This window comes from Nannospalax galili, unplaced genomic scaffold, assembly GCF_000622305.1.
Source record: "Nannospalax galili isolate Female #2095 unplaced genomic scaffold, S.galili_v1.0 scaffold371, whole genome shotgun sequence".
Lineage (NCBI taxonomy): Eukaryota > Metazoa > Chordata > Mammalia > Rodentia > Spalacidae > Nannospalax > Nannospalax galili.
Genome location: NW_008331606.1, coordinates 1,404,648 through 1,416,721, shown reverse-complemented (window position 1 = coordinate 1,416,721; position 12,074 = coordinate 1,404,648). Strand labels below are relative to the sequence as shown.

At 37.5% G+C, this 12,074-nt stretch overlaps 1 protein-coding gene across 3 annotated transcripts in view; it reads left to right on the top strand.

Moving 5' to 3' along the window:
- Znf280c (zinc finger protein 280C) overlaps nt 1-12,074 on the top strand; it is an 84,303-nt gene that overhangs the window by 59,772 nt on the left and 12,457 nt on the right. For all 3 annotated transcript variants that reach the window (XM_029560425.1, XM_029560423.1, XM_029560424.1), the window contains 2 exons: nt 6,040-6,171; nt 10,634-10,938. In XM_029560425.1, the coding sequence (XP_029416285.1) occupies nt 6,040-6,171; nt 10,634-10,938 (437 nt within the window). The remainder of the gene's footprint in view (nt 1-6,039; nt 6,172-10,633; nt 10,939-12,074) is intronic.

Genomic DNA, 12,074 nt, shown 5'->3' with positions numbered 1-12,074 from the left:
ATTAGTTGACTTATTTCAGAAAAAGTTCCATGGGCTGCTGAGATGAACGTGTGTTCTACAGTGTTTGAATGGAATGTTCTGTAGATGTCTGTTAGGTCCATTTGATCTTTGATATCATCTAACTCAGATGTTTCTGTTTCTGTGTTTTTTTGTTTGTTTGTTTTGGGGGGGCATGGAATGGTCTTTAAATTGGAGAGGGGGATATTGAAGCCACCCACTGTTGCTATGTTGCAGTTAATTTGTATTTTAACATCCATCTTTTATTAAATTGGACCCACTTTTTTGAGACAAAGTCTCACTGTGTAGGCCAGGCTAGCCTAAGCCTCATGATCTTCCTGCTTTAGCCGCCTGTGTTCTGGGGTTGCAGGTGTGTGCCTCATACCTAGCTGGGGTTTTTCGTCCTTTGAGCTTTTAATATACTACAATGCCTATTAGTAGTTCTCCAGTTTTGTATTTTATCTTTTAGCTGCTGATATTGAAAAAAAGAATAAACAACAAAACAGTTAGTGTGACTGTATCAGTGTGAGGCTTTTAACATAGTTCTTTTGTCTGTGCTTTATTTAGCTCCATAGTGGTACTGATCAGCAGGTAAGGAGAAAGGGATATATTACATTCTCAGAAAGGTTTAAAGTGATAGGTGAGCCCGCTGTTTTCACTGTGTCACACATGGTTTATATGCTTTATAGTCCGAAGTCATTCTTCATACTCTTAAGTTATATGTCTTAGTTTGTCATAGGTATTAAAGTTGGGGAATTGCTCAAATCTGTCAGATTTTCTAAAGGGCTTCTTTATAGAACTCCTGAAAATCGAACTCTTAAAATGTTCCCTAATATTATTCAATGATAAGGAATCTTTTACATTTTTGGAAACTTGAATTGTGTCATACCACTTTCTCTAGATAAATGGTTAGAGTGACCACTTGCTTTTCTCTTTAGTATCTAAAGATTTAGGGATTTATCTTCATAGGAACCTTAACTCTGAGTCTTGAGAGCTTTCCTTGTCAAATGGCATTTTGCACTTGTTACAGTAGTTAGTTTTGTATGGATCAGTGGCAGCTCTGTTACAACAGAGCTTTTAGAAGTTGGTGCCTGGAGCCTGGAGAGATGGCTCAGCAGTTAAGAGCACTAGCTGCTCTTGCAGAGGACCCGGGTTCAGTTCCCAGCACCCCACATGGTGGCTAACAACCACCCATCACGCTAGTTCTAGGAGATCCAACACCCTCTTCTGACCTCCGTGGGCATTGCACGACATGGGTGCACTTATGTACATGCAGGTAATATACCCATACACATACTAAATAAAATATTTAAAATGATGGTGCCTGGTATGCAGGCTATATACTCATGCACATAAAATAAAATTAAAAAAATACTTCTACTGAATAATCAAACCTGGAAGTATTCTTGAGGATCATTAATATACCGTGAGTTCTGTTCAGGCATCTATAACACACTATCAGACTGGGTAGCTCAAACAATAAACACTTATTTCTTGCAGTTGTAGAAGTTGGAAAGCCTAAAATCAAGGCAGCGTAGAATTTGGGTCTGGCAAAGGCCTTCTTCCAGATTCATAAGTGGCCGTATTTTCACTGTGTCCTCATATGACAGAAGGGGCAAGAGAGCTCTGTGGGGGTCCCTTTTATAGGAGCACTAATCCCACTTCTGAGGGCTTCATTCCACGAGTTAATTCCCTTCCAAATACTTCTATTATTGGAGGTCATTTCAGATGTTAATTATTTTTTACTTATTTGTATTTTATGTGTATGAATATTTGCCTGCGTGTACGTAAGTGAACCTGTGAGCATGAGGACAGAAAAGAGCTTTGGATCCCCTAGAACTGGTTATTAGCTACCATGTGGATGCTAGAAATCAAACCCTGGTTCTCTGGAAGAGCAACCAGTGCTCTTAAGCACTGAGCCATCTCTCCAACCCCTATAAAATATTTTTTATGTTTATAACACCTAAGAGGTAGCTATTGAGAAGTAAAGAGAAAAATATCTTTTGATAAGAAGGAGTATCATGTATTCCTCAGGTATTTTCAGTGTGCTTAATTATTCATAAAGGACCCAAAAGCCAGAGCCGAGGAAAATTATAATCTGGTAATGGAAGTTACATTATCAATACACAATAAGTTCTGAATGTACAGTTTTATTCTTTTGAAGACTTTGGTTGTAATACTTTCCTAAAAAGAATATAGTAACATATTTTAAATAATTTTAGAGCTAGTAGTACAGTTTGTACATTTCAGAAAGATAAAAGTTTTCAGTCATAATAAAAATTAATTAGTAATAAAATTAGTAATTAAAGTAATTAGCAAATTACTAATCACTTGCCTTATGATGAGCAGTGGTACTTTTATGTGCGTTATTTTGTTTGTTTTTTGCAGACATTCATTGAAGTAGGTATAAGATTATTTCCATTTTATAGAAGGGAAAGCAAAGCTTTATAGAGAATAACTTGCCCAATATCACATTCTCCAACAAATGGCAGGGACAAAAATTGGTTCGGAGCCCAAACTTTTACCACAGACTCAAATTCCACAATGATAGGTAACAAGGCAGACATTACAGATAGTTAAAATTACCTTTGAAAATCCTTCAAATCAAGCAGCTTGTCAAAAAATTCTGTATCCTTGGAACAAATCATTGTTTCTTTGGTTGAACAACATCTTATATAGTTTTTTATTTTTTGAAACAGGATCTCACTATGTAGTGCTGACTGGACTACAGCTCATTATGTACACTAGGCTGGCCTCAATCTCACAGAGATCCACCTGCTTTTGCCTCCCAAATGCTGGATTGAAGAACCAGCTACAGCATGCTATTTTCAAAATGTACTGTATTGTCATCCTTAGTACATTGCAAACATACATGTATGAGAAAGATAAGCAATATTTAAGTTTAGTTAATTTGAATATTAGATTAATGTCTCCCACCCCAGGATTCTAGGATAATGTTCACTGAATGAAATATGATAACGTTTAAACTAAATTTGTGCCTGGCATTCATGTGTATTCTGTTAGTCTCTTGCTGCCTGACTCACTATTTATTTAACAATTATTTATTCAGCCTAATATATGCCAAGGACTGTTTTAGGTATTGGAATGTTGAAGTGAGAAAAGCTGTTTGTGCCCTCTGGAATTTTCATTATAATGGATAAAGGTAGGTGTAGGACTGTGTGTGTATGAATTTAGAAACACGCACATGCACACCCAGTTAGTGGTAAGTGCAATAGGAAGAAAATACAGGTGAATAAGGACTCCTAGGTCTTGGATGAAGTAGTGTGTCGTTCCCCCCCCATACCTTCACCTGACCTAGAGCTCACTGTGTAGACTAGGCTGGCCCTAATCTTACAGAGATCTCCATCCCTCTGCCTTCTAAGTGTTAGGATTAAAGATGTACACCATCACGCCTGGCTTTGATTTCACTTTATTATATATGTTGCTCAGAGAGCACTACTCTCCAGAGCTGGGCGTGGTGGTGCATGCCTTTAATCCAAGTACTCAGGAGGCAGAAACAGGCAGGTGTCTCTGAGATAAAGGCCAGCCTGGACTCAGTAGCAAGTTCCAGGCCAGCTGAGGCTATAGGGAGACCCTGTCTCAAAAAGAAAAGTAAAAAAAGAAAAAGACCTCTGCAAAGGCGATAAGGCAGTAAGTAATGTGGTTATCAGAAAAAGAATATTCCAGGCAGAGGGAACAGTAAGTAGGTTAGAGTGGGGTAAGTATTCTATTCCTCCAATAGCAAGGAATGGAAGGCAAATCATATTAAGTAGAGTCTTAAAAGCCAGAATCAGAATTCCTGGTTAGTAATGGAATACAAGTGAAAGGTCAGCGATATTTTTACAATCACTCCAGCAGTCATAAAAGAATTAACTATATTGGATAAAGTATAAAAACAAAGAGTAGATAAGAGCCTGTTTCAAGAGGCCACATGAGTGGCCTTATACGAGTATGAATAGTGTCAGTGGTTGGAGATAATGAGAAGTAGAAAGACAAATGCTTTGAACATATTGTTGATAGTTTATTATGTGTTGTATTGGGGGTAAGAAAGAGTTAAGAGTGACCAAGTATGTTTTTGTCCTGAGAAGCTGTAAGAATGGAATTTCCATATACTGAGATACTGAGAAAAAGTATAGAAGGAAAAAATTTTGACACCATGCCACCCCACACACACACACATACACTTATGCACAAGTTGTATGAAAAGGAATCTGGAGTTCAGTTTTGTCCATGCTGACTTTAAATGCCTGTTCAAGTAGAGATAGCAAGTAGGCACTTTGATCACTGGAATTTAAAACCGTGCAACTGGATGAGGGATATAGAATTGTACTCGAAAATTTTCTGTTTGTGTTGTTATCTGTGTATTTCCTGTGTTGCCTTTTCTTTCTCACTCTCCCTTGAGCACATATAAGTAAATTTATTTATCGTTAACTCTACCTATATGATTGAATGCACACTTCCAAAATATCCTGAAGATGAAGCTAAAATAGTAAAACATTATGTTGTATATTATTTTGAACTTACGAAGATCTTTTATTCATCATTTGCCTACTATGTACCAGTAATTATGCTAGATACTTTTGTATATGGTATCTCATCTTGGTTTTCTTCAATGACTATTTGTGTCTTATAAAGAAACACTTAGGTGTTTATGGACATACAGATTTAGAGAAAATACTCTTGTATTTATTTTGCTCTAAATTTACATATAAAAATAAAAATATTTTTAATTAATGAAAGTATATACATAAATATTGCACTTAATAACATAAAACACTAACTAGCTATAGGCAAGTTCTATTTCCCATCAGTAAAATAATAAGACTAGGTATGAGGACTCAAAGAATTATCAAACAGTACATTAGAGTCTTTATTTATTTTTCTGTATGTATGTTGTGCAACATCATAGCTATTAACCATATGTGTCTATTTAAGTTTAGACCTATGAAAAATAGAACAAAATCAGATTCTTAGTTGTACTTGTCACATTTAAAGCACTCAAGATCCATATGTAAGTAATAGATTTCATGATGGATAGTGCAACGATCAAGCATTATCATTATGGAAGTTTCCATAGAATGGCCTTTTACAACTATTTCTGTTACATAGCTTCTTCAGAGTTTCTGATTAGATTTGTTTGGTTTTAGGAAGTTCAGTTTGTTTTACTAACATGAAATAAATGGGAAATAGCAAAAATTATAAAAATTTGTTTTTTTCTAAAAATAAAATGTAATTAATTTTCATAATCTCGTGTTTCAGTAGTTTATGCTTCAAATTTATAATAATAAATGCTTTTATAATGTAGTTTGTGTAGGCCTTTCCCCTTAGATCCTAGATGATATAATTTTCTCTTTAAATATTTTATTCATTATTTTTATTTTATGTGTGTGTATAACCTGCATGTTTGTAAGTATACCCGTGTCATACACTATCCACAGAAGTCAGAAGAGGGAGTCAAATCCCCTGGAACTTGAGTTAGGGACAAGTTGTCAGCTGCCGTATGGATGCTGGGAATTAAACCTGGGTCCTCTGCAAGAGCAGCCAGTGCTCTTAACTGCTGAGCCATCTCTCCAGTCCCTAGTTGATAAGATTTTCATGTTGGGTACTTACTTTTGAAACTAAAAGGTGTTTTTTTTAAATAAAGGTAGGCACATACCTTGGTGAAATCCTGGAATTTGTCACCAACATTACAAAAATTAAATAATGAGTGGAAGAAGGGCTCAGTATAGCCCAACAGTAGCCTAAGACCCTGTATTATCCCTATCACCAAAACTGAAAAAAAAATTCTGGCATTATCTGTGATGAGATATCAAATAAACAGCAATTTCCAGTCTCAGGATTTGTGTTGGGTAGCAGTTAGTGTTTCTAAAACATGGTGGTGCATACCTGTAATCCTAATAGTCAGGAGGCTGGGACAGAAAGATTACAAGTTTGAGACCAGTATACCAAATTTTCAAGAGCAGACTGGGCTGTATAATAAGACTGTGTCTCCGGAAAGAAAAGAAAGTATATTAATATTATTTCTAATATTTTTATAAACAGAAAAAGGGAATTCATCGTTGTCCAAAATGCAGGCTACAGTTTTTGACCTGCAAGGAGAAAGCAGAGCATAAAATAGAGCATCGTACATTTATAAAACCCAAAGAACTAGTAGGATTGCCTGCTGGAACAAAAGTGAGTATTAAATATATTGTATTTTAGCTTTTATGTAATAGAAATAACTTCCTGCATGGCCTTACCTATTGAATGGAATATGAAAAGTGTTCTTCTGATAATTATTATTAAGAACTAAAGTTAAGGTTTTATCATCCTTATATTTAGAAAGTAAAACTTCTAACCATTGTTTGAGTTGACATTTTTAAAAAATACTTTATTTATTTTTTTATTTTAGGGTTTTATTTTTTAAGTCCCAGGCCGGTCCAGCCAGGCCCTGGTGGCACTCCACACTGCACAGGGTGCACCTGGGTTGTTTATTTTTTATGTGTATGAGTTTATTGCCTACATGTATGAAAGTGCACCTGTGTCATACAATGCCTGTGGAGGTCAGAAGAGGGCGTCAGATTCCCCTAGAACTGCAATTACAGATGGTTGTTAGCTGCCATGTGGGATCTGGGATTCTAACCTGGGTCCTCTGCAAGAGCAGTCAGTACTCTAAACCTCTGAGCCAACTCTGAAGGCCTGAGAGTTGACATTTTTCATCTATTACATTTGGCAGGATGTATGTCTCAGATGCTAGATCATAAGGTATTTTTGAAATCAGTAGTCATGTTTCATTTATCTTTATGTCCTGAATATCAGTCATAGTACCTTGAATGTCATAGGTATGTCAGAGTTGATGCTACTGAGTCAACTTTCAGAGAAACAGGTTCTGTTCCTAGATAACATTACTGTTTTCAGTGAGCAATCACACATTTGACTACAGATTTCCTCTTCCCTGTTTCATGGTATTTTTGAAATCAGTAGTCATGTTTCATTTATCTTTATGTCCTGAATATCAGTCATAGTACCTTGAATGTCATAGGTATGTCAGAGTTGATGCTACTGAGTCAACTTTCAGAGAAACAGGTTCTGTTCCTAGATAACATTACTGTTTTCAGTGAGCAATCACACATTTGACTACAGATTTCCTCTTCCCTGTTTCATGAACACATGTGCACACACACATGCTTTCTCTGACTTCTTTATATAAAGTTAACTCTTTACTACTTGTGCCAACATAGGGATTAATAATCCAAAGTGAAATCCCAAGACTCATATTTGGCTTTGAATACCTACCTTTAATTGTTCGTATAGTTGCTATTAGAATTGCTAAAACAATGTAAAGCAATGCTTCAAACATTTAGAGTTTTTTAAAAAAAAAAAGTTCATAGCTCCAGTTCTAGCGGGGCTTAAACCCTTCTTCTGGCTTCCACAAGCATTGCATGCACATAGTGCACTTACATGCATACAAATAAAACACATAAAATAGAAATAAATTAATTTATAAGAAAATAAAAATAAAGAAATGATACCCAATGAGCCCCCAGACAAAGATCACATTTACTAATGACCTGTTAATGGAAATCTTTCCAGAGTTATTTTTTCAGGCTTTGAGATATGATTTCCTTTTTTTTTTCTTTTCAGTACTGTGGATAAAATCCATGGCCTGTACATAGGAGGCAAGTGCTCTACCATTTAGGAATGGCCAGGCTCTGTGCGTGTGTGTGTGTCTCTCTCTCCAGAGATTGACCCAGGGACTCTTTCCTGCTAAGCAAGCATTGTTACTAAGCCACACCTCCAACTTCTAATTATATTTTGACCTTTGTATTTATAGTCTTTTTATTTATAATGAAGCATAAAAACAACCATAGAAATACAATCTGTTTATTCTCATAATTTGCACTAACTTGTAATTATCTATTAGTATCTGTGTTTACATATAATTGTTACCGATATAAAACTCTATATTTCAATAGCAAATAAGCATCTAGGTAACTTTCATTTAATTGGTAAGATCATATAGAACAAATGGCCCAGTGAGTAAAGGCAATTGATGCCCAACAGTGTAAAAACCTAATGACTTGAGGCTTGGATCTCTAGAACCCCATATAAAGGTGGAAAAATGGGGATGGACAGATGAATTAGTGGTGAAATGTGATTGCTGCTCTTACAGAGGACCCGTGTTCAGTTCCTGGTGCCCACATGGTGGCTCACAACTGTCTGCAACTCTAGTTCCAGAGGGTCCAAAATCTTGTTCTGGTCACCACAGGCACCAGGCACACAAGTGGTATGCATAAATATACATAAAATAAATATTTAAAAACATAAAAGGTAAAAAGCGGTAACTGACTCCACAGTTATCCTTTGACCTCTACACATGTGCTGTGGCATGTACTCACACATACAACCTACACACATACATAGTAAATAAATTATAAAAATAGAATAAATGGGGTTCTGGTGAGATGCCTCACTGGTTAAGAGCACTGCTTTCGTTTTCAGAGGACCCGGGTTTGGTTCTGTGTTGGATAAATTTAGTGTCAACTTGACACACCTGGCTTGAGGACACCTCAATTGGGGAATTTCCTCCATAGGACTGGCATGTGGCTATGTCTGTGGGGCATCTTCATGATTGTTCAGTGATGTGGGAGGGCCCCACCCCACAGTGGGTGGTGCCACCCCTGGGCAGGTGGGCCTGTGTTGCATAAGAAAGCAAGCTGAGCAAGGGCCAGGGGAGCAAGCCAGTAAGCAGCATTCCTCCATGGTCTGTGCTTCAGGTCCTGCCTCCAGGTTCCTGCCCTGAGTGTGTACCTTGGGCTCCCTGATGAACTGTGACCAAGGAGATGTAAGCCAAATAAACCCTTTCCTCCCCAAGTTGGTATTGGTCAGAGTATTTTGTCACAGCAATGGAAAAACAAACCAGAACAGGTTCCCATCACCCATATGGCAACTACAGTCTATAACTCAAGTTCCAGGGGATTCAGTGCCTTCTTCTGACCTGTGTGGGCATTGCATGACATGGGTTGCCCTTACATGCAGGCAATACACTCATACACATAAAATAAAAATAATAAATAAAATGTTTTTTAAAATGGCCAGGCGTGATGGTGAATCTCTATGAGTTTGAGGCCAGCCTGATCTACATAGCGAGTTCCAGGCCAGCTTGGGCTACAGGGAGACCCTGTCTCAAAAAGGCCAAAAAGAATGTTTGAAAAATAGAATAAATGGAAGTTATCTGATTGCAGTTTATGCTTACTATTTAAAATGATATTTAACTTTTTGTGTAAGCCTTGTTTAGAATATAATTTACATGCCAGGCAGTTTATCCATTTAAAGTACTAAGTTCTTTGGTTTAATTAACATAGTCACAGAGTTGTGAAAAACATCACTGCATTCAATTTTAAGACCATTTGCATTATCAGCAAAAGGAATTCTACACCCATTAGCAATGATTATTTTTCTAGTACCACCCTATGCAAACTTTAATCTCATCCCTATGAATTTTCCTATTTTAGAGATTCCATATAAATGGAATTATATGATACCTGTTCTTTGGGGATTGGTTTCATTTAGCATATTTTCTAGTTTCATCCATCTTGTAGCATATTTCAGTGTTTCATTCTTTTCATGGCTGAATAAGCCATTGTATATTTTTCATCAGCTCATGGCATTTGATTTTTTTCTGCTATTATAATGATACTATAAAATTTCTTGTACAAGTTTTTATGTGGGCATACATTTTCATTTCTCTTGGGAATATGCGTACGAGTAGAATTGTGGGATCCTGTGGTAACAGTTGTGTTTGGTGTTTATATCTTTAAAGAGATGTCTGCTCATCTTTTTTTTGTTTGTTTGCTTGCTTGTGCTTTAAGAAGGCAGTGCCTAAACCCCATGGTCAAAAGAATTTATTACCATATTTTGTTGAGTTAATTTTTATGCTTAATGTGAAGTAAGAGGTGTTTTTTTTTTTGGAGACAGGGTGTCCCTGTAGCCCCAGCTGGCCTGGAACTTGCTATGTAGACCAGGCTAGCCTTGAACTCACAGAGATCCACCTGCCTCTGCCTTTTTCTTAGTGCTGGGATCAAAGGTGAGTGCCACCCAGTGTGAAGTAAGAGTTTTAATTCATTCTTTTATATGAGGATATCCCTTTTTATAGCACCATTTAACTGATGAAAGTGTTCTGCCCACCTTGAATTGTTTTGGCATCCTTGTAAGACAAAGCATTTTATCATAAATGTGAGGGCTTTGGGCTCAGGAGATGGCTCAGTGGGTAAAACGCTGTTGTACAAGTGGAAGGACTAGAGTTCAGAACCTCAGTACCCGCATGAAAAAGCTGGGTAGGTGTGGTAGCCCATCTCTAATCCCAGGATGAGGGAAACAGAGACTGGGTATCCCTGGAAAGCTGGCTACCTAGACTAGCCAAATCAGCAGGCTCGGGGTTCATAAGAGTAAGAGTGATTGAGGAAGACACTTGATGTCAAACCCCAGACCTGCACATGAGCACGAACACACATGCAAACAAATATACAGGCATACCACATGCATGCACTCACGCACGATATATTGAGTAAATAAATACTAGACGTTTCGAGCAGTGTTTTTAGCACTACTATAGTAACTAAGTGTCTAAAAATTGATCTTGCTTTTGTTTTCATAGGTTACTATTCGAGCTTCATTGGGACCTGGTCAGTCAAGGCCATCAAGTACACGTAGTTCTGCTGCAAGCACCTCTTCTCTTCAAGTCTCATCTCCACAGTCTGAAAGTACACCTCCTAAAAGTCTCTCAAAAACTTTTGCAAATAAAGCTAAGAGAAGTAAGCTTCAGATCAAGTTAGCTACAAGTAAACCTAATGCAAGTAAGTCAAGTTCAAGTACAACTAAATCCAAAGTCAAGTCCTCCTGTAAGCAGAAGAAGCAGCGTGACAGGAAAAACAAAATCAGCAGAGCATTAAAGAATTTAAGGTATTTTAAATTCTTTGTTTCTTTTCTTTTTCTTTCTTTCTTTTGGTCTTTTTGAAACGGGGTCTCCCTGTAGCCAGCCTCAGCTGACCTGGAACTCTCTGTGTTAGACCAAAGTGGCCTTGAACTCCAGAGATCTGCCTGCATCTACTTCCCAAGTGCTGGGATTAAAGGCGTGCACCAGCATACCTGGCACTAACTTTTATTTGTTATATACAATACCAATTTAATCTTAATTTATTTCAATATAGTTTAACATGACACGGAACATTCATACATATTTACATGATAATCACTTTTCTATTATAAAGGCTAAATAAATGATAAAAGGGTACTTTTTATGGCTGCTGAACAGAATTTAAACTACTATGTTTAAACATGTTTTATCTTCATCTAGCAGCTATCAGTTGCCAGTATTCCTTCAGATAAGATTGAGGTCTCTTGTTCATTTTCCCAGTTCTACCCTGGGTTATTTTCTGCCTGAGTTTGCATAGGACTTTTGTATGCTGACACCATTACCATAGATGAAGAAGAGCTGATCTTCCTAAAACAAGGGACTCTAGATAGGCTGACTAGACTCAGTGGATGGACTTGCAGTGGGGAACGGTTGGAAACACTGTGAACCCAATGGACCTTAACAGGGATGATCCAGTATATGGGCTCCATTGGGGGTGGGGAATGGGAGAGTGCTAGTGGGGGGGTGATGTAAAGATGATTAAGAGATCGTTTGAGGGGACTGGAGAGATGGCTCTGCAGTTAAGAACACTGGTTGTTCTTGCAGAAGACCCAGGTTCGAATCCCAGAACACACATGGCAGCTAACAACTGTCCGTAACTCCAGTCCCAGGGAATCTGACAGCCTCCTCTGACCTCCATGGGCATTGCACGATACAGGTGCAATACGCACATACACATAAAATAAAAATAATAAATAAAATTTTTAAAAAATAAAAAAAGCCGGGCGTGGTGGCTCACGCCTGTAGTCCCAAAACTTGGGAGGCAGAGGCAGGCGGATCTCTGTGAGTTCAAGGCCAGCCTGGTCTACATAGTTCCAGGACAGCTGGGGCTACAGGGAGACCCTGCTTCAAAAAAACAAAACAATAAATAAAAATAAATAAATAAATAAATAAATAAATAATA